The sequence below is a fragment of the Arachis hypogaea genome, chromosome 18 (assembly GCF_003086295.3).
Source record: "Arachis hypogaea cultivar Tifrunner chromosome 18, arahy.Tifrunner.gnm2.J5K5, whole genome shotgun sequence".
NCBI classification, from domain to species: domain Eukaryota; kingdom Viridiplantae; phylum Streptophyta; class Magnoliopsida; order Fabales; family Fabaceae; genus Arachis; species Arachis hypogaea.
The window spans coordinates 132,118,408-132,141,641 of record NC_092053.1 but is presented as its reverse complement, the minus strand read 5'-3'; the positions used below and the strand labels follow the sequence as shown (position 1 = coordinate 132,141,641).

General features: G+C 26.3%; 1 protein-coding gene across 1 annotated transcript; it reads left to right on the top strand.

Annotated features, from left to right (window-relative positions):
- Positions 1-4,522: 4,522 nt before the first annotated feature.
- On the top strand, positions 4,523-17,405 carry LOC112771228 (beta-galactosidase 6-like). The gene is given in 19 exon segments (XM_025815904.3): positions 4,523-4,730; positions 7,494-7,589; positions 7,695-7,807; positions 8,566-8,632; positions 8,725-8,817; positions 8,911-9,054; positions 10,487-10,581; positions 11,056-11,161; positions 12,081-12,165; positions 12,441-12,559; positions 12,647-12,811; positions 13,703-13,884; positions 13,979-14,070; positions 14,854-14,918; positions 14,921-14,974; positions 15,338-15,445; positions 15,562-15,669; positions 16,804-16,949; positions 17,213-17,405. Coding segments are annotated over 19 exon segments (2,169 nt in total). The 5' UTR covers positions 4,523-4,562; the 3' UTR covers positions 17,376-17,405.
- The last annotated feature ends 5,829 nt before the right edge of the window (positions 17,406-23,234 follow it).

Below are 23,234 nucleotides of genomic sequence, written 5' to 3'. Positions count from 1 at the left end.
TCCTCCAGATTCAAATCCAGGCACCAATATGGTCCCTCAACTCTTTTCGGTGATGACTAGGCAAACAAAGTTCTGATATAGCACCCTCCCTACTATATTGGATGATGAGTAAACGATGTCGTTTATCCTTAGTGCCCAAACAAGTCAGAAATGAAGAATAGTAGAGGTAGAGGAGAAGAAGAATACTTTATTTTGGGTCTTCATCGTTTCTTCTCCCTTCGTATACAAAGCGACGACATTTCTGACTTGTTTGGATGCCAAGGGTAAACACGTCGATTACTCATCATCAAGCGTAGCAGGGAGGATGCCATCTCAGCATTCCGTTTGTCTGGTCATCGCTGGAAAGATTCAAGGGACCAGATTGGTGCCGAGACTTGAATCTAGAGGACCAGTATAGGTAATTTTGAATTTCAAGAACCAAAATGGGTAATCGCGTAAATTTCAAGGACCAAAATGGAGATTTAGTCAAACTTATGATATAAAATTCACATGTTATTATTTTGGCCAATAACATCTAATCTACACAGTCTTTTCCTTGTATTCATCCTACTAACCAGTGTAAACCAAATAAACAACTCAACCCTTTGTAAGACGAATCCTCTCTAAATAGTACCAATAAAGCTATAGCTTGTGATATCCATTGAAAATACCTCTACCTATAACATCTGCACACAAAAAATTATTAGAATAATTTTTTTTTTATTAAATTTTCAGACCACTCTTAATATATTAATTTATTCTTGAAATTAAGTTCCTTACACTCGAAACTAAAAAGAAGTATAATTGGTTATCTCCAAATATGACAATTAAAATAATACTAAAAATAATAAATACTTAAGTAATATTACACACAACATATATTTATATATGCTTCTCTTTTATTTATAGAAGTATACCCCTAAATTTCTAAAATTATATGACACTCCACGCCCTTAAAAATGTTAAACTAATATTTTTTAGGTTTAATTATTCTGTTGGTTTCTATAATTTCATCGAATTTTTAATTTAATTTTTATAATTTTTTTTAATTAAGTCTCTATACCATATCAGGTTTATAATTAAGTCTCTACCGTAACAAAAATGTTAAAATTAACAAATTTTTGTTAAATTATACAAAATATTAAGCCAAATACTAGACGTATTCAATTTATTTAATAAAATATTCTATTAATTTTAATATTTTTATCGTAACAAGAATTTAATTATAAAATCTAATATGAAACAGAGACTCAATAAAAAAATAAAAATCTAATAAAAAATTATAAAAATTAACAGAATAATCAAATTTATTTTTTATTATACATATATATACAGAAAAATATTTAATAAATAAAAAATATTAAAATTTATTATTTTTAATTTTATTATAATAAATAAATACTAAAAAATAAATTTAAATTATTTAGACTGATTATTTTATTTCTTTCTAACATTATCGATATATATATATATCCCCCTCTTATGAATTAGATTCACTTAATTTAAAAGACAAGATAGGTTAGAATAATTTATCCTTTATTATTTTATTTTTTACTGTGTACATTGCAACTATGATATATTTTTTTTCTTGAGCATCAAGTGTCGGCTATATCAACCAATCATTGTAAAGTAGTCCAATTGTAAGCTTAAAAGCCTTTTTTGTTTAATATATAAGAAAAAAAATATAATTAATGAACCATATAGTTGAGCAGCAATAATTAAAATAATAAGGAAAACAAAAAATGATGAAACATCACTGTCAGCAGTGATAGAATTTATTTGGGATGTAGCAACTAGGAGCAGGTCCAAGTGAAATGAACATCATAGTCTCTATCAAAGGTTATAGTTTCTGGGAAGGTTCTTCATCCTTCAATAGTGGCTGCCAAACTTGACCTCACCTTCTTATGTTGTCCCCTTAATTATTGTTTTATAGGGGACCAATCATGCGTATTTTACTATTTTCCACTAGTTTAGTTTAATTATATGTGATGTTTTTCGGCCCATGGGCTTGATTGGGCTTGGGCCTTCTCTAATGCTTGAAGGAACCTTTGACTCTTGAGTGACTTCCAACAAAAAAAAAAACAAGCTAATGGGGGGATATTTCTTACTCATGCTTTAAAACTAATTTGGGCAATGGCTATAAGACTCTACTAAAGAATTAAAAAATGTTTAATTAACATAATACCCAAAAAATGTTTAATTAACATTAGAAAAACAGAGCTTCGCCCCATCTTAATTTTAAAAAAAAATACATTAAAAGAATAATCAATACAACTAATTTAAGTTAGTCGAGTGGTCATTATATTTGATAATAAAAAATTAGCTGATTTGGTAATTAGTTTATTAGTATACTTAAACAAGTGTCATGAGTTCGAATTTCATTTTATACATATAACAACCCATTATTCGATGAAAAATCCTTTAAAAAATTAGTGTTTTAGCCTATCGAATTGAGAAATATCATAAAAATCAATATATATAATCGTGTCTAATTACAATAAGATAAATCACCAAAATAATATTCAAAAACTTTTAAATAATACAAACGATAAATAAACTCTCAAATAATTTAAGCAAATGATTTATTATATATTTGATTTGATTTTTTCGAAAAAATATTTGAATAACTACTTAAAGGTGCATAGAAAAAAATGAGTTAAAATTTTGATTTCTTGTCTGTATTTAATTATTTTTAAAAGTTTCAGTCATTTAAGAAAAAAAATAATATCTTTGTCATTTTTTAAACTTCTTCTGAACTGATAATTGACACTTAATTTGTCGAAGTTAGCTTAAAAATTGAGAGATAATCACATTCACCACTCAATGTGACCCTTGCTTGCTACTCAGCCACGCTAAGTTAACGTGTAAAACAACAACAATAATAGGTTGCCGTTTCTGCACATATATGTTTCTGCATTTTTTATATTAACGATATAAAAAAAATGTGATATTACATTTGTTACCTTTTCTTGTTGGATAAATGTTATAGAGGCAGAATATGATAAAAGCTATTTAAATAAATGCTATAAATATAAATGTGTTATTTTATACAGCGTCACACTCGCACTAAATTGACCAAACATTGTATGTATAACGTGTAGCGTAAAATGTTTATCTGCCTTTATTATATATTTTATTTAAAAAAATACTAGAAGACCAGTAAAATTGATGAGTATATATTTAAATAATAAGTTTTTAAAATTTTTTATGTCGGATGTTTTTGTCTTTAAATTTTTTTTATTACATTGAAATTTCTAAATTTTATAAAAGTAAGACATATAAATTTTTACCTTAATCATTTAAACAAATAGATTGTTAAAATATGACAAAAGAAACTATATATCTTATTTTTATAAAATTTAGGGACTTTAACGTAATAAAATTTGTTTAGAAACAAAAATGTTTGATGCAAAATTTTTTAAGAATCTATTTAAATATATTTTTAGCCAATAATTAACTGACAATATTTAATATAGTATGAACTAAAAATATATTATCGAATTACTAGATTAAAAAAATTGAGCTGACGAATAAAATATTATCTATAAATAATAAGTTATACTTACCCTTAAAATTTTTTCTTTTATTTTATTCATGAGATTCACATTTTTTATGTTATTAATGGGAAGAAATGCTAAATTAAACCACTTGATTCAGTTAAAGTGTGCCAGAAGTGTGTGTTTGTATTATTATTATTATTATTATTATTATTATGGCAAAAAGGAATAATTCCAACTGTTTCTCGTGTATGTCCTTCTTTTTTCTTGAATAAGACCCAGGAATTTGGTATGTCACATTAGAAAGAAAAACCTAGTCCCAATCACACCCTCTCACAATCACAAAAATTTCTGTTCACCTACTTCAATTATTCATTTGTGACTCTCACATGTCTCCTAAGTTTAATTTAATTTTTCTCTAACAATTATACATCAAAAATATTTGGAGCCATAATTTGGAAACAATAAGTAGTTATAACTTATTTTTTTTAGCTTTTATTTTCATTGATTAATTATCATAAGAATAAATGCATAATATTAAATATAAGGTTCAATTATTCTATTGATTTTATAATTTTATCAAATTTGTAATTAGGTTTTTATACATTTTTTTCTTTTCAATTGGATCCCTACAATATTTTTATCATTGTAATTAAATTATTTTCGTATAAAAAATATTAAAATTAATAGAATATTTCTCACAAAAAATATATAATCAAATATCTAATTAAGTTCTTAACGGTATGTATCTTCAATTTATGAAAAAATATTGTATTAATTCTAACATATTTTACACTGACAAGAATTTAATTATAAAATTAAAAATAATATAAATATCTAATTAAAAATAAAAATATAAAAACCTAATTACAAATTTTATAAAATTATAAAAACCAACAAAATAATTAAACCTAAATATAATAAGTATATAACTATAAATATTATATGTATAAATTATAAAAATTAAGTTAAATAAAATAATTTTAAATTATTGTATTCTTAACATTTACTTTATATATATATAGGTTTGGTGTATTTATTGGGCAGAGTAGAGAAGGCATTAATATTGTAAGAGGTATATTGAAGATGGAAAAGTGGAAGGTTTTTGTGATGGTGATGATGGTGTCATTATTCACATTCACTGTTGGAGGAGAAGAAGATGGTGTTACATATGATGGAAGGTCTTTACTCATTCATGGCCAGAGGAAACTCCTCTTCTCTGGCTCTATTCATTATCCTCGAAGCACTCCGAAGGTATATGTATTTTTTTGCTTTTCTCATTTCCTTTTTTTTTTTTTTCTCTGGAAGTTTTTGGTTTATAGTTAAACTCTCAGAATATAATTTGGTTACTCAGTATTATACTCATTTTTTCGACATTGCCATTAAGAATTTCATTCAATATTATTCTTCTGTTCATCATAGTTTTTGTGTCTTTCTTTTGTAATCAATGACATAATCTACATCTATACACATTATTTCAAGTTTTTATTTTTTATTTTTATTTTTGTTTAAATCTCAATAAGGGGATGGGTTTGATGATGTGTTGATTAGTAAGCATTCCATAAAGAAAAAGGGTTTGGTTTTCTGGTAAAAGGTTGGCTTTAAAGTCATGTCTAAGGATATGTATGTTAACATGAAGCCAAATTTTGAATCTCATAAATTTGGTGGGGTTGTTCAAATTACAAAATCAGGGTAGAGAGAGAGAGTGTAATAACTAATAAGTTGAATAATATTGATTGAATAGTGTTCTGTACATTATTATACATTAGAAGATAAAAGGTTTTTTTTTACATAGGTAAAGTACTAAATTAGTCTTCTACATTTGGCCGTAATTCTGTTTTGGTTCTTAAGGTTTAAAATGTTCTATTTGAATCCAAAAAAATTTTATTTAGTTTTAATTTAGTCCCATCATGAGGTTAAAGATAAATAATTAACAAAATATCCTACATGACAGTAGTATAAGAACAAGGTCGATAATTTGGAGAATAAGTACAAACTCTAGAGGCACAAAATCAATCGTGAATGCATCAATACATATATTTAACATTTTTTTTAGTTTTATAGAAAATATTTCATTTTAATTATAAGAAAAATGATAAATAAATGTATTAATGTATTCACGGTTAATTTTGTGCCTTTGGAGCTTGTATTTATTCTCTAGATTATCGATCTTGTCCTTATACTGCTGTCATTTAGGACATTTCATTAATTATTTATCTTTGACCTCCGGTGGGACTAAATTGAAGCTAAATGAAACTTTTTTGAATTCAAATAGAATACTTTAAACCTTAAGGACCAAAATAAAATTACGCCCAAACGTAGGGATCAATTTAATACTTTATCCTTTTATATAAATAAGTTAAAGAGAAATCAATATTACATTATTTTTCTAAATCAAAATTCAATACATATTTTTTTCGTTTAATACGATTTACATAAATAATAAAAGAAGAGTTTTTGGTATTTGATTTTTGTTTAACAAAATTGCTGCAACATTGATTTATCTTTAATTTATTCATGTGAAAAAAAAAAAAAAAAAAAAAAAAACCTAAGATAAGGATGGTGGGAGTGGTAATTGTTTTTGTTATTGTTTTTTGGAATGTCTATTTTCGATACAGTCAATTAGTATAATTTCTATGCAGTCAATACTCAATAGAGTATTTGTTTCAAAAACTTTACTAAACTGACCAATGTTTTTGTTACTTATTAGTTATTAAGTCAAAAGAAATATAATACTTTTTACTAAAAAAAAATAATTTAAAATTCTTAAAAAGATATATACTTTCATATTTTTAATAATTATCTTTAGACTACTTGTTAGCAAAAATAACATTTCACTACAAGAAAAAAAATTAAGTAAGAATCCATAAAATTTTTCTTTTTCTTTTTCATTATATATAGTGTTTTTATTTATAGTTTTAAATACTTATTAGGTCTTGCTGAACAATTCACAAACCATTTGAGAAATTAATGTCATTTTATTATTGCCGGCATAATTGTAGAACTAGCTAGAACCATAGAATGCAAATGTAGCTAGCTAGCACCTAGAAATAACAGCCAAAAATGTTATTTATACATTAAAAGAAAAAATATTTAATTTGATCCTGAAGTTACACTCAAACTTTAATTTAGGTTTTGAAATTTTAATTACTTCAATTTAGTTCTTAAACTTTTCAATTGATTCTGTGACGGAAACTATCATAGAAACTAACGTGATTAAAATTTAAAAAATTTAGCGACTAAATTAAAACTCGAATGTAATTTTTAGGATAAAATTGAGAATTTTTTCTTAAAATTAGACACTAATAATATATTATGCTGGCATAATATATTTATTATGTATAAATATATATATATATATTATATATATATATATAATTTAATTCATTTTTAATGTATATTTATATTTTAATATATATTTTATAATAGTGATTGATATTAATAACTGATTTTAATATACACGTAGTATAATTGACAACAGCGACTATATAAATATAGCAAGAGAATTTTTTATGAAAGAAGAAGCTCATAATTATTTTGAACTCCATTATTCAATAATTCTACCCTTATTTTACTAAATAGTCAATTTAAAATGAAAAAAGTCCAAATTTTGAAGCTTGTGATAATTCATTATCCTTTCTAGCTTCATCCTTCCATCTCCTCCATGATCAATATTAAATTATTAACACATGGCCATTTTTCTTTCTTTTTTTTAAAAAAAAAAATCCTTTTAAAATTTTTATTTTATTTTATTTTATTTTTTAAAAATATCCTTTTTACAACAATAAATAAAGCTGTCCCGTAGCCTCTCTTTTCATCCACAAATTAAAGCTTGCAATTTTACTATTGTATCACGGGATATGAATATATGATATATAATTTTAAATGGTTGGTTAGTTAGTTAAGTTTTATTAGGTTTGCAACTTGGGGTGTATGAGTCAATTCCTATGCAAGGCTTTTATAATTTTATTATTTTACATATAAATAATTTAGATGATTTGAATAAAATTGTTGCAGATGTGGCCAGATTTGATAGGCAAAGCCAAAGAAGGAGGATTGGATGTTATTCAAACCTATGTGTTTTGGAATTTACACGAGCCTCAACCTGGACAGGTAGCTATTCAATATTCTCATGAGAAATATTATTATACTTGATATAATAATTTTATTAATTAAAAGTGATTAATTAGAATGTAAATACTACATACAATGCAACAGTATGATTTCAGTGGTAGATATGACTTGGTCAGATTCATAAAGGAAATCCAAGCTCAAGGCTTGTATGTTTGCCTCAGAATTGGACCTTTCATTGAGAGTGAATGGACATACGGGTATTATATTTAGGTTTAATTACTCTATTGATTATGGATCAGTTTTACCAAATTTACAATTAGATCTCTATAATATTTTTTTAATTAAATCCCAAAAAGTTTATGATATTTTTAATTTTATAATTAAGTTATTTTTTATGTCAAAAATATTAAAATTAACGAAATATTTTTTTCAAAAAATATGTGATAAAAAATCTAATTAAACTCTTGATTGTAGATACCTTAAATTTGTGAAAAAATATTTAGTTAATTCTAATATTTTTATATTGAAAATAATTTTATTACAAAATAAAAAATAGTGTAGAGACCTAATTGAAAAAAAAAAATATAAGAACTTAATTACAAATTTAATAAAATTATAAAGACTAATAGAATAATTAAACCTTATATTTATAACAAAAACCGCTTTAATTTTTTATAGTTTTATTGTATCTGTTAATTAATTAAATATTAATGTTCAAGTTTCATAGGTTATAATTTATAATCTTAAAACATTTTCTCTATCAAAGTTCTGTTTGGTAATTAGTTATTTCACCGAGGAGCAAATAAATATAAAATTAAGCAAAATATTCTATCTCATAATAAAACTTGTTTGAACTTTTATCTACTAAAAAAATGAACAATTATAATTTATAATATATTAATAAAAAATAAGTATAGAGATAGAAACACAATTTATTTTTGACTGATTTCTGTATTCATTTTCCCCCCCTAAAATCACTTATAACTAAATCAAAATAATGTTAATAAATATGTAGGGGATTCCCATTTTGGTTACATGATGTGCCTGGAATTGTTTACCGAACGGACAATGAACCATTCAAGGTATATGCTATTTAAATTAAGGATATAATATAAGACAACATTATTGTATAACACATTATAATATGTATATTCTAAAATTCCTAATGTTGTAGTTCTACATGCAAAATTTTACAACAAAAATAGTGAACATGATGAAAGCTGAGGGCTTATATGCTTCACAAGGAGGCCCAATTATATTGTCACAGGTATGGTTCCAAGTTATTATTATATAAATTTAATTTAATGAGTTTTAATTTGTTTTTAATTAATCATAACTAATAAAATTAAATTAATGGTAGATTGAAAACGAATATCAAAACGTGGAAAGGTCATTCGGTGTGGGAGGACCACAGTATGTTCAATGGGCTGCAAAAATGGCACTGAGCCTTGACACTGGTGTTCCATGGGTTATGTGCAAGCAAACTGATGCTCCTCATCCAGTGGTTAGTTTACTCACTCCGTTTATGTTTAGCAAATACTGTAAAAAATAAAAAATTATAATTAATTTAAGTTGGTCTAATAATTAATTTATTAATTTTTTTAAATAAGTGTTAAAAATTTAAATTTTATTTTGTATATGTAGCAATTTAATGCAAATGATAAATTTTTAAATGAAGCTCACGATTCATGGGTTAAATCAAGAGACACACAAAAAAAAAAGAAGAAAGAAGAGAGTTATCTAATTATATATTTTTAGATATTTATTTATTTTAATCTCTATAATTTTAAAAGTAGGGGTGACAAAACGGGTCGAATATGTCGGGTGGATCCAGTAAAAAGGTGGGTCGGGTTAGGATTTAGAGCCCACTAAATAAAAAAAATTCGCCAAACCCACACCGCCAAATTGGCGGGTTTTGGTGAGGCGGGGCGGACCGGTCGGCTGGACTGGAGATTTTTATTTTTATTTTTTTATTAAATAAAAGAGTAATTACTATTATAAAAGTAATAATTATAGAATTTTTAAATACTTTTTTTTATTTTTTGTTTTTATTCTTCTTTTAGTTATTAACTTAATTTATTTTATTTTACAATTTCATATATATGCTCAAATTATGTGACTTATTTTTTAAAATAAAGATGATTCTATTGACAAATATTATTTTAAATAATTTTATTGAAGTTAAAAATTAAAAAAAAGATAATAAAAAAATTATATTATAATTTGAATATTTTTATTTGTATTTAATTTTTTAATTATTAATTTTTGATTAATTTTAATGAATTTTATTTAAAAAAAAAAAAACGAGTAAAACAGGCTAACCCGCCGACTCGCCAATCCGCCATAAAGCGAGGCGAACTAGTATTTTGAGTCTATCTTAGTTACCCGGCCCGCCTATTTATAGGACGGGCCAAGACGGGACTGGGCGGGTTGGGGCGGGCTAGCCCGCTTTGCTACCTCTATTTAAAAGTATGTTGAATTTAGTGTTTTGAAGTTAAATCCTTAGTACAGTTTTTGCTACAAAAATAAGTTAGGTAATATTTGTTGCTTCAGCTAGGTCTATTGACATTTTGATGCTAAAACCTAAAAAGTATTAGGGTTTAGGAATTAGTGATAAGAGGGGTACTTAGTTTTTAGTAGGAGTCTTAATAATTTTTTGTAATTCACTAATTAGGAATCATGGAGTATAGCATAGCTACTAATTAATTGGGCTTCTTAAACATTTAGTTAGGAGTTTGAGTTCTCAAAATATATATTAGTTATTACTAAGGAGATTAGTCACCGTTATTAACCTTATATACCTTAGACCAAAACAAAATAGGAAACTTAAAACCTTAATTAGCAATTTGTTTTTTCAATAGTTTTCTTGTAAGGTCTTTTATTTATTTTTGTTTTCTAGTGTAAATTTTTCTAAGGTTGTCATGGTATTCATGCAGATCAATACATGTAATGGCATGAGATGTGGAGAAACCTTTCCAGGCCCAAACTCGCCCAACAAGCCCAAATTGTGGACCGAAGACTGGACTTCTTTGTAAGTTCAACAATTCTTAAAAAAAAAAAAATCCATAAATAACGTAATAAAATACATAATATCTACCTATTTATTCATTTCTTATTCTTTGATCCAAGAAAAACGAATTTAGATCCTCTAAATTTTAAATTTGTACTTTAGAGGGTAAAGTATAATTTTCTATCCTTGAATGATTTCTCTCTCATATTTATTATTGGTCCCACCTATAAAATAAATGGTGAGAAATAACACTTTTACTCTTTAAAGTAAAATTAAAACTTTAGAGAATCCAAATTCAAGAAAAACTACTATATACTATATTGTTTAAGAACTTTTTTGTGTGTGTGTAAATATCAAGTCATCATTTCAGACTGATATATATAGTTTATTTATAGATAAATGAATTATTTGACCAAATTACAAATTTATATTATCTAATAAAAAAGTAATTTCAAGATGATTAACTGTTTCCATTTTTTTACCCTGTTGTTGAAGTTATCAAGTGTATGGTGGGTTGCCATATATAAGATCTGCACAAGACATTGCATTTCACGTCACTCTTTTTATTGCAAGAAATGGAAGCTATGTCAACTATTATATGGTATTCTTACTTTTAAACTCTATTTTGTCTTCATATAAGGTCCCCCTCTTTAATTTGTATTATATGTCTGTTGGTCCATCCATCTTCTTAAATATTAAGTCATTTTGCTCTTTCTACAAGACTTTAACCTAAATTTATATGATCACAAATATTTCTCTTGCTATTTGTTCGAAATTAATTGTTAACAACACATTTTCGCCCAACTCACATGTAGAGGTGACAATGAAATTAATAAGGGTAGATTTTTGTCTTATTGGATTCCATTTTGTCTTATAATGATTCGTATAAAATTCGTTATGTTTTTATTTGCATCTAGTAAAAATCTGAATCATAATACTCTTTTATAATTATCAAAATTCAATAAACAAAACTAAATTTTAAAATTTTAATAATCATAATCACATATATAACATGAATTAAATTAAAAATATAATAATACAATATAAAATAGTATTAATAATCATTTTATTAATTTTTTATATATATTATATATTCCCTAACCCCAACCGCGCTCCCGTCTTGTCCAAGGGCAGGGCAGATAGTCGCGGGTCCAAATTGTATTATCATTCTTACTCACATCAGTTATCTTTATGTAAAGGTAAGAATTGAGAATCGTTAGATGATAATTTAATTAAAATTGTCAAATTATCTAACGGTTCTTAAATATTAAATTTACATAAAAATAACCGCAGGTAAGTTTTCATCGATGAGTAATTATTAGATTCTTCACTCTCTACTTAGGAATTGAGACAAATATATTCAATATTAAAAAAAAAAAAAAAATCTTTCTTATACTCTTTAGCCAAATTCTTAAAGATTTTTCCGAGATTTTTTTCCATCTAATGTCACTCTTTATTAAACCATCTTAATTAAACTTTGTATAATTAAATTAATTAATGTTGTTTGCAAACTGAAATAGTACCATGGTGGAACTAACTTTGGGAGAACAGCCTCTGCTTATGTTATAACAGCATATTATGATCAAGCCCCTCTTGATGAATATGGTAAGTGTACACTATTAACTATTTTAGTTTAATTGCTATACATTTAAGAGCTTAAAATTGTTTATACTAGATATTCAATTAGGTGTGTTATGACATAGTAAGAAATAACTTATTTTTGAGATAGTAGAAGTCAAAATTAACCAATTTTTTTTCACATAATAAAACTTAAATACATGTTAATATAAAACTGTTTTACACTAATCTCGTATCAAAATTAAACTCAAACTATTTTGCTACCTCATTTGAACCTTAATTTTTCCAAAATTTGTTATTAGGTTTGTTGAGGCAACCTAAGTGGGGACATCTTAGGGAATTGCATGCTGCAATCAAGTCTTGCTCTTCAACTTTGTTGCAAGGAGTTCAAAGTAATTTCTCTTTAGGTAAATTGCAAGAGGTGGGTGATCATATTTTCTTTCTCTAAAATGTTTCACTAATTGAAACTTAAATATTTGAACAATAATTCTAGAATAATTTTGAGCAGGGTTATGTTTTTGAAGAAGAAAATGAAGGATGTGTTGCATTCCTCATAAACAATGATGGAGTGAATAACACAAATGTCCAATTCCGCAACAAAACCTTTGAATTGCTACCTAAGTCAATTAGTATCTTACCAGATTGTCAAAATGTGACATTCAATACAGCAAATGTAAGTGGTAATAAAGGTTTAATTACTCTGTTGGTCCCTATAGTTTTTGTAAAATTTTCAATTAGGTCCTTATACTTTTTTTTTTAATTGGTCCCTGCACTAATTTTTTTTTTCAATTAAGTCCCTCTTAGTAGTAATTGACTTAATTTTATAAGGACCCAACTAAAAAAAAAAGAATTGGTATAGGGACCTAAATAAAAGGAAAAAAAAGTGTAGAGACTCAATTAAAAAAAATTTTGGTGCAAGGACTCAAATAAAAGAAAAAAAAGTATAGGGATCTAATTGAAAATTTCGGAAAACTATAAGAACCAACAGAATAATTAAACCAGTAATAAATAACACCCTTGTGTTTCATTTGTGTTTTTATTTTCGGTTTTTTTATATTTAAAAAGGTAAAGTATTTTTTATCTTTAATATTTATAATTTTTTTTTTAAAATATTCCCAACATTTAATTATATTCAATTTTGTCTCGAGCATTTTCAATTTGTATCAAAATTATTCCTGAACGTCACCTCAATTTAAAATGTTAACGACAAAATAAAAAATGTTTAGGAATAATTTTGAAATAAATAAAAACGTTAGGGACAATATTAAATTAATCGAAAACGTTAAGAACAAAATTGAATGAAATTAAACATTAGAGATATTTTTAAAAGAAAATACAAATTTTAAGAACAAAAAACATACTTTTACCCTATGTAAAATTTTGTTTTCTATTTTTATTTATCATTTTCTTTCTTTTTTTTCACAAAATTAAAAAAATACAAAAAACAAAAACACAAATCCAACTTACCCTAAATTTTCAATTTAATTTAGTTAAAGATAAATATATGTACCAATTTTGTCTTTGGTGATTATCTATTTAATTAATTGTTTAAACCACAATGAAGGTAAATACAACAAGCAACACAAGAATCTATTTTAACAGACAAAACTTCAGCTCAATAGATGATTGGGAGAAATTTGAAGATGTGATTCCAAATTTTGATGACACCACACTAAGATCAAACACTCTGCTTGAACAAATGAATACAACTAAAGACAAATCAGATTACCTTTGGTACACTACTAGGTTAGTTATTTAATTTGTCTCATTCATAGTGCTTGTAAAATTTGAACAACTAACAAACTTCTTAATAATTAGTTTAATTATTTTATGAATGCAGGTTTGAATATAATTTATCTTGTAGCGAACCAACATTTGTTGTTGAGTCCAGGGCACATGTTGCTCATGCTTTTGTGAACACCACATACATAGGTACCTAAATATTGCATAAGGTTTAATTATTCTATCGATCCCTATTATTTTACTAAATTTTTAATTAAGTTCTTATATTTTTTTTTAATTGAGTACCTATACTATATTAGATTTTGTAACTAAGTCTTTATCGTGACAAAAATGTTAAAATTAATAAAATATTTTGTCAAGTGTTAGGCATATTTATTTTAGAGAAAAAGACAAATCAGTCCCTAATTTTTTTGTCCGCGGACATTTAAGTCCTTGAAGATTTAAAAATACATTTAAGTCCTTGACCTCTTCAAAATCTGAACATATCGATCCCTGAGTCTAATTTGTCCAATTTTAAAATCTCTCTCGCTCACATATGCATCCGTATCAACCAGGTCAGTACAGTAGGAGTCACGTTTGATTTTTCCGATAAGTCTGATAGACCCAAGTGAACATGAGGGATCGATATGTTCAGGTTTTGAAAAAGTCAAGGACTTAAATGTATTTTCAAATCTTCGAGGACTTAAATGTCTGCGGATGAAAAGGTTAAGGACCTATTTGTCCTTTTCTCTTTATTTTATTTAATGGAATATTCTGTTAATTCTAACATTTTGACTTAATTATACAATTTAATATGATATAAAGACTTAATCAAAAAGAAAAAAAGTATAACTAGAGATCTAATTGAAAATTCAGTAAAATTATAGGACCGACAGAATAATTAAACGATTGCATAATCACACAATATCATGTTATGAACCTAGCTAGTTTAATTTGAATTATGTGGTTAATTAATTAATTCAAATGTACTAGGTGGAGCACATGGAAATCATGATGTGAATTCATTCAAATTAGAGCTCCCAGTTACAGTGCAGTTACAGTGAATGAAGGGACAAACAACCTTTCTATCCTCAGTGTTATGGTTGGACTACCGGTATGTTTATAATAAGGATTTTGGTTATGCCATATTTAAACACATAGTAAAAAATAATCTAAAAAATAAAAATAATAAAATATTTCCTAAAAAATTTAAAAATTGACAAAATTGATTAATCTTTGAATAATTCTTCTGTTTCTGTTAATGAAAAAGGTTAATGTAACATTATATAAGATTGTCACATAAACATCATGTTTACCGTTGTGTTAGACTCTTTTGTCAACAAAAACAAAATTATTTCATGATTGATATTTTTGTCAATTTTTAAAGATTATTTTACGTTGAATACAATTTTAGTTTTTTTTTTTTTTTTGGTAAAAAATGAGTGTAACAATTTTGTGAGGTTGTGTTGATTGAAAGGATTCAGGGGCATATCTGGAAAAAAGATTTGCTGGCTTAAGGAATGTGGAACTCCAATGTAGTAAACAAGAGTCACTTAGTTTGACCAATTCCACTTGGGGATATCAGGTATTCTTCTTTCTTACTCTACTAAATAATTAGTAATTATTAGTTAAATAATTTAAGTAACACACTCTAAGATGGTATTCATTTTTGTTTTAAATTATTCATGGCTTGCAAAAAAGGTTGGATTATTGGGAGAGAAATCACAAGTATATAGAGAACAAAATAGCAGTGATACTGAATGGACTCCACTGGAAAATATTACCACTCAGATGCTTGTTTGGTATAAGGTAAATTTATATATCCGATAATATTAGAGAAATAAAAAAATTAAAATTTATTTTATTTAATATTTATTAATTATTAATAATTAATAAATATTAAATAAAGTAAATTCTAGTTATTTTTGGCTATTTATTTTTGTTATTTAATATTTCAATACATGAAGCTTTGCCTCTAATCCAAGAATAATAATACACAATCTTTTAAAGTTCATAAAAATTTAATGATGATCGTACAAAAATGCAACATAGAAACATGACATGTGACAAAATAATAATTATAGTAAGAGATCATTTATTATGACCAAATTATGTGTGAAAATTCCTCATAAGATTTATGCTTTATTTTGTTTAATTTATTTCAAATCATCAAATGGTTTCATTACATATATTCACAATCTTTAATGGAAAAAATACTATTACAATATCTAATTAAATGTCTCTTTTTTTTTGCTTATAATTTACACATGCATTAAATTTCATAACAGAGTAACCAGGAAGTGTAACTTTGATTTGATGACATTATCGAAGAGGGACTCCATAAAATTGATATTTTGAATCAATAAATTATCATTTTTAATTATAAAATTTAAACCCTCATAATTTTAATATATATAAAAAATAAATATAATATCCGTCAAAGATTGAATTGGAGTTCCAAGCCAGCTCCGTAAGAATTATTGTTTGAGTTAGGGTTCATATTTTTTAATTATAATATTTATATTATTCAATTATATATTTATTTATTAAATGTGTGGATTTTCGGATTGAATCCAGAGATATCAAAGTAATATTCACTATCTGATCTTATTAAAGTGTAAATCGGATCTTATCCAATTCAATAATTCTACAGATGAGATAATATTCATAAATTTTGGATCGGATACAAATAAATATCGTAAATATACAGTTATCATCCGATTTATATATATAAAAAATTCTAATTTCAAAGTGCTAGAAAAACTGGTTAGATTCATTTTTTTAGTTACATCTAATCTTTAGTGATGAATATCAAATTAGTTAAATTATTTATTTGTAACTTTTTTATGATGAGAAATGATAATTTATTTAATGCAATATTTTAAATGTATAAATTACTTTTTCTCTTTATGAATAAAGAGTAATTGAGAATTTAATTTGTAGAGTACATTTGAAACACCAGAGGGTGATGACCCTGTTGCATTGGACCTAAGCTCAATGGGTAAAGGTGAAGTTTGGGTTAATGGAGAGAGCATTGGTCGCTATTGGATCTTATTCCATGATTCCAAAGGCAACCCTTCACAATCAATGTAAGTCCATGCAACCAACCAACTTACTCACAATTATTTAATTTACCGTAAAAATTCACGTGTAGTTATCTTTATAGTGAAATTATAAGTTAAAAACTGTTAGATTAATAATTTACTCAAACATGTTAAATTATTAAACGATTTTTAACTAACAATTTCACATAAAGACAAATACGTGCACGTGCATGTGAGTCTTCGATTTCTTTAATTTATATTATAATAAATAAATAGTTAATTGTATATATATGTATATGTTGGAACAGGTATCATGTGCCACGGTCTTTCCTTAAAGACAAGTCTGAAAATGTGTTGGTTTTGGTTGATGAAGGTGGTGGGAATCCTCTTGCCATAACCCTAAACACTGTTGTTGTCGCTAATTTTCATCAAACCAAATCTAACTTACTCTCATTTCCATCCTTTGCTTAATGCTAATAATAATAAATATTCATTTTGTATACTCTTGGATGGTAATTTGTATCTAATCACAATAATAAATATTTAATTATTTTTTAGAATGAATAAATAAAAATAAAAAACAAGATTTTCTATTGGGTTTTTTATTTAAATAAATTATTTGCAACCCTATTTTACTTGAATCCTCTAAATGGTTTTCTTGAACGTGAATCCCCTAAACCATATAATATATAAATCGTCCTAGGCTGGTGTGTGTTAATTAATATATAAAACATTGTACCCTGGGACGATTTATGCATGAATTGCATAGGTGAATAGAGCATAAATCGTCCCAGGCTAATGTGTTTTCGTAGTCACACATAAATCGTCCTAGCCTAGTGGGTTTTATGTGTTTTCACCTAAAACTCACTACCCTGCCACGATTTACATGCATCTATGTAACCCTCAACCCCTTAGCACGATTTACGTGCAAGTCCCTAACCCCCACCAACCTAGCACGATTTATGTGCAAACCTAACCCCCACCAATCTAGCACGATTTACGTGCATAAATACCCCTCAGCAGCCTAGAACGATTCATTTGTTAACCCAAACCTTACTTACCTTCCACGAGTAAAGTCTCATTTGTGAGAGACTCCATTAGCGGCGAGGAGGGGCAATGGAGGGGAGGGATAAAGATTTGCACATAGATCGTCTTAGGGTGTTGTGGGTTAGGGACTTGCACGTAAATCGTGCTAGGGGATTGAGGGTTACATAGATGCATGTAAATCGTGGCAGGGTAGTGAATTTTAGGTGAAAACACATAAAACCCACTAGGCTAGGATGATTTATGTGTGACTACGAAAACACATTAGCCTGGGACGATTTATGTTCTATTCACCTATGCAATTCATGCATAAATCGTCCCATGGTACAATGTTTTATATATTAATTAACACACACCAGCCTAGGACGATTTATATATTATATGGTTTAGGGAATTCACGTTCAAGAAAACCATTTAGGGGATTCACGTGTAAATAGGGTTGTAAATAATTTATTTAAATAAAAAACCTTTTTTATTGTGACCTCTGCATGTAGGTCCGGATTGATTCTTTTTGTAAGTGCATGCTGAAGATTGAAGGATGAGTTTAAACTTTAAAGTTGAAAAACAAAAATAAAATAGAGGATATTACAATTTGTTGAAAATAGTCAACATAGAACAAATTTTGCAATATTTTTGAGAAAGTTGTTAGTGCTCTCTTTCTTGAAAATGACTATCAAATTCTTGGCTGTAAGCGTTTTTTTTAAAATAAATAAAGAAAGAAACGGCAGCAAATTAAAGGGCACCAAAGCGCAAATTCTAAACCGAAGAGTAAGGCACACGAATTCATTGCAAGAAAAATATAAATTTTCATATAAAGTTTACATCTTAGTTACATAATAAATGATGATTCGTTGTCAATGAGTTATAGCTCAAATGACATAGACTCTCCATACTCAATTAAGAGGTTGTGGGTTCGAGTCATATATCTTTTCAAATTTTTAACGAATGAGTAATAATTCAAATGACATAGTCTCCCCATACTCAATTAAGAGGTTGCGAGTTCGAGTCTCCTATCTTTGATAAAAAAATAATAAATAAATGATGATCCGCTAATCCATTTATTTATAACCGCCAGATATAAAGACAAAAATATAAAAATAAAAAATATATTTCACAGAAGAGATTAAATTAATATATTTTATATTTTTAATAAAAAATATAAAAATATATAATTTATTTTTTATTTAATTTATTATTAAATAAATATAAAAAATATTAACTTTTGTATTTTTTATTTTTTATATCATATTTTTAGTATTTTATTTATTTTTTGAGATAAATATTAAATCAATATTCGAAAAATTCTGGCGTTGATAAAATAGTACATGATTTTTGTTATTAACAAAATGATCTCTAAAAGATTTTAAAATTTGATAAAAATACCCAAACGTAAAAAGCATGACGTCACATTGAACGAAAAATACTGATCTAACCATCAAAAGAGCTCCAGTGATGGTGGCAGAGAACTCCAATGGCGTTTCCAGTGAGAAAAGGGAGAGCGTATTCACTAATCTTTTTCCTCACCTCTTCACCTCCAATTCGAAACCCTAATCTATTTTCTCACCTCCTTCGCTTTGCTCTAAGATTACCATGTATTACTTTGGGAATAGCAAGAGAATTGAGAATTACAAGGAGATAAGTAAGAAGATGAGAGAATGTGACGTTTGATGAGGAATCGAAGGGACTGTAGCCTCTGAAATCGGGAGCAATGGCTCTGAAACTCGCATTGGCGCGGGCAATCATCTAGTGACGCCAGGAGTATCATACCTCAGAGAACTCATGTAAGAATATGACGACGTTTTGACCTAAAAATAAAAAGCCAGAGAGAGAAAGAGTTTGAAGAAGGTGACGGGGTCAAGAAATCAAAAGCATAAGAAAACAGAATGCATGTGAGTATAGTGGATTATGACCTATTCTGATTTCAGCGATGTGGAGGTTGAGACCATCAACTTTGATGAACTTGGAGGTTGGATTTATGACCATGCATGGTGGAGCAAATCAAGTTTGGAGGAAGAAGAGATAGCAGAGGAGGTGAGGGAAGAGATTAGAGTTTTGGGTTGGAGTGAGGTGAGGAAAGAAATTAGCGAATCAAGCTCCCCTCCTCACTAGAAACGCCATTGGAGCTCATTGTCACCATCACAGAAGCTCTTCTGATAGTCAGATCAGCATTTTTCATTCAATGTGACATCATACTTGTTATATTTGGATATTTTTGTCAAATTTTAAAATCTTTCAGAGATCATTTTGTTAATAGCAAATATCAGATATTATTTTATCAATACTAAATATTTTTGGATACTGATTTGATATTTAGAAGAACTAAACAAAGTCTTAGGATAAAAAAAATTGTAAATCTATATTGATATATATTAATGAATCACAACTAATTTGGGTTGGTCGAATGGTCAGTTCATTTATCTATTTAAATATATGTTGAGAGTTTAAATCTCATTTTGTGCATATAACAATCTATTGGTTAATGATAAACTCTTAAATATCTATTGAGTTAGAAAATACTATGGACAAAATAAAATATATTAATGAATCACTCTGTTATACTTATTACTTAGGCATTAAGAAATTCTAAATGTTAATTGATGTATTTATCATTTATGTATACCCACGTAATATAGAAGGCTTGTAATTTAATTAAAGAACAAACAAACAAACTATGTATTAAAAGAAGAACGTGGGTGGGATTGGAATGGCAAAACAATAGGTAGGTTGTTGAAAAAACATAGATATACAAGATTAGATCCGTCATAAAATAATGTTATGACCCCACATTGAGTGCCTCCATGCAAAGTGCAGACACTAGTCAATTTAAGTTTGGGATTTGGTCCCAAATAGATTTGGAGTACTAAAATCTAAATCTAATCAATAAATATATATATATATATATATATATATATATATATATATATATATATTTAACTTTTGAGATTTGAGACTGAGGCGCATGCTTACACGCACGCTGTATGTCTTAAGCTTTTAAGAATAACAAACATACAAACAAATAATAAATAAGTAAAATTCAATGTGGGTTCTTGAAGATTTTGTTAGCCATCTACAATATCTTTTCAATATGGCGTATCAAAGACTAATTTATTATTAATTTAAATTTTATTTAAAAATTTATTATCGATCAATCAATTATTATATATATAAAATATAATTTAAATTTTAATATTTATTTAAGTGAATAAATAAACAAATTATTTAACTAACTCAAATTTATTTTTGGATGTTAAGATTTGTGTTGAGTAAAAGGATAACTTTACATTTATATTTTCGATAATAAATTTATTTCATTTTCTTTATTTATGAAGTTTTTAAAAAAATAATATTATATTATTAATAAATATTATTATTTTTATTTAATATTTAATTAATAATAATTTATACTTATATTTATAGATATTTTATATATAAAAAACATATAATTTATATTTATATTTATTATAATTTTATATACATAAATCAATGTAATTTGTATTCGTATTTTTAAAATTTATACACATAAATTAATAAAATTTATTAATTAAAAATAATTTAATATTTATATTAACTAAATAATAATAAAAAATACTAAAAATTACTGACTCTTACAAATTTCTCATCCTACAATAACAAATAATTGAGATTGAAACAATTTATGTATTTTAGTATTAAAAATAAGATGACATATGCACTGAATTATTAGTAACGATATTTTTAATATTAATTTTAATGCCAATTTTGTCTTCAATATTTATTATTTTTAAAAATATTTATCACTTATTAATAAAAACATTATCAAAATATTTTTACCTAATAATGAATTTGTAATAATATAATTACTTTATTTCTTAATCTTTTGTTGTGCATAATCTTGTATTTTTAGGTACAGCATAATGTTGTATTAATAATATAGATATATATAACAAGTTACTTAATAAATAGTTCATTTGGTAAGAGAGATAAATTATGAAATTCAATTATAAATAACCTAAAATTACTAAAGTGACATTAATTTTGTAAATATATTTATTTGGTATATTTATCCACAAAATGAAAAATCTTGGTGCGCAGAGCGTAGTTGTATACAAACTGGCAATATCTGTCTGGTGGGAAACAACACTGCCCACTTTCCAGTTCGGTGGCTCAAATTGGAAATACTAATTTCAACCCAACCAAATCGAACCGAACCGAATTGAACCGAACAAATCAAACCAAATCGAACCAACCAACATAGCTTACCTTGAGCTAATGACTAAAGAACTTAGTTAATTACTTAACTCTTTTCATCCTCAAATTAATTAATAAAAAAATGTTAAATAAATTTTAACCTTTTAATTTAAAGATAAATAAGTTATTAATTAATTAAAAATATAAAAATATCATTTATTTTTTAAAATGTGAGATGTTCAAATTCTTATAAAAACTTATTTATCCTCTTATATTTTAAACGAAAGAATTTAAATATATATCTTGTATTTTAAAAAATAACTATTTTTATATTTTTAATTAATTAAAAATTTATTTGTCTTCAAATTTAAAAGTTGATGACTTATTTTTTTTCACTATTCAATTTATATTATATTCTAATATATTTATTTCGCTTATACAATATGAAATAGGAATTTATTTGAAAAATGTTTTAAGGTTATTTCTTAAGAAAATAATAACACAAATTTTATTCTTTTAATAAATTGTAAAGAGACTTTACTTTTTATACTAGTAAGATTTATGTTATATTTAAGTAATATATTCTTAATTTTTTAAATAATAATGTGACTTATTTTTAAAATAATATAACATTAACAGTATGAATTTAATTTTGATATACAATTAATATAAAGTAGTTTTATGAGTACATTCAATTACCTAATATTACAACAGTAAAAATAATTATATTTTATATTGACCGTGTGAATTAGAGATGTCAATGGGACGGGGTGGGGCGGGGATGCCTCCCTGCTCTCCGTCCCCGCCCCCAGAATTGATCCCATCCCCACCCCGATCCTTGCCATGTGGGATAATCGTTCCCATCCCTATTCTCCGCGTTCCCTGTATTTCCCACGGGGCCCCATTCCCCATCTCCCTATGTTGAACATTTATATGAAAAATTATAGTAAAAAAAAAAACTACAAAACATTATTACAAACATATCTTATCAAAGATTATAAGTCAAGAAATACAACATAAAAATCATAGTCCATAAGGGGGTAAGCACTGAGCAGAAAGAGTGGCCGGTAGCGACTGACAAGAGGGTATACTGCTATGGCTGTGACTGTTGACACAATT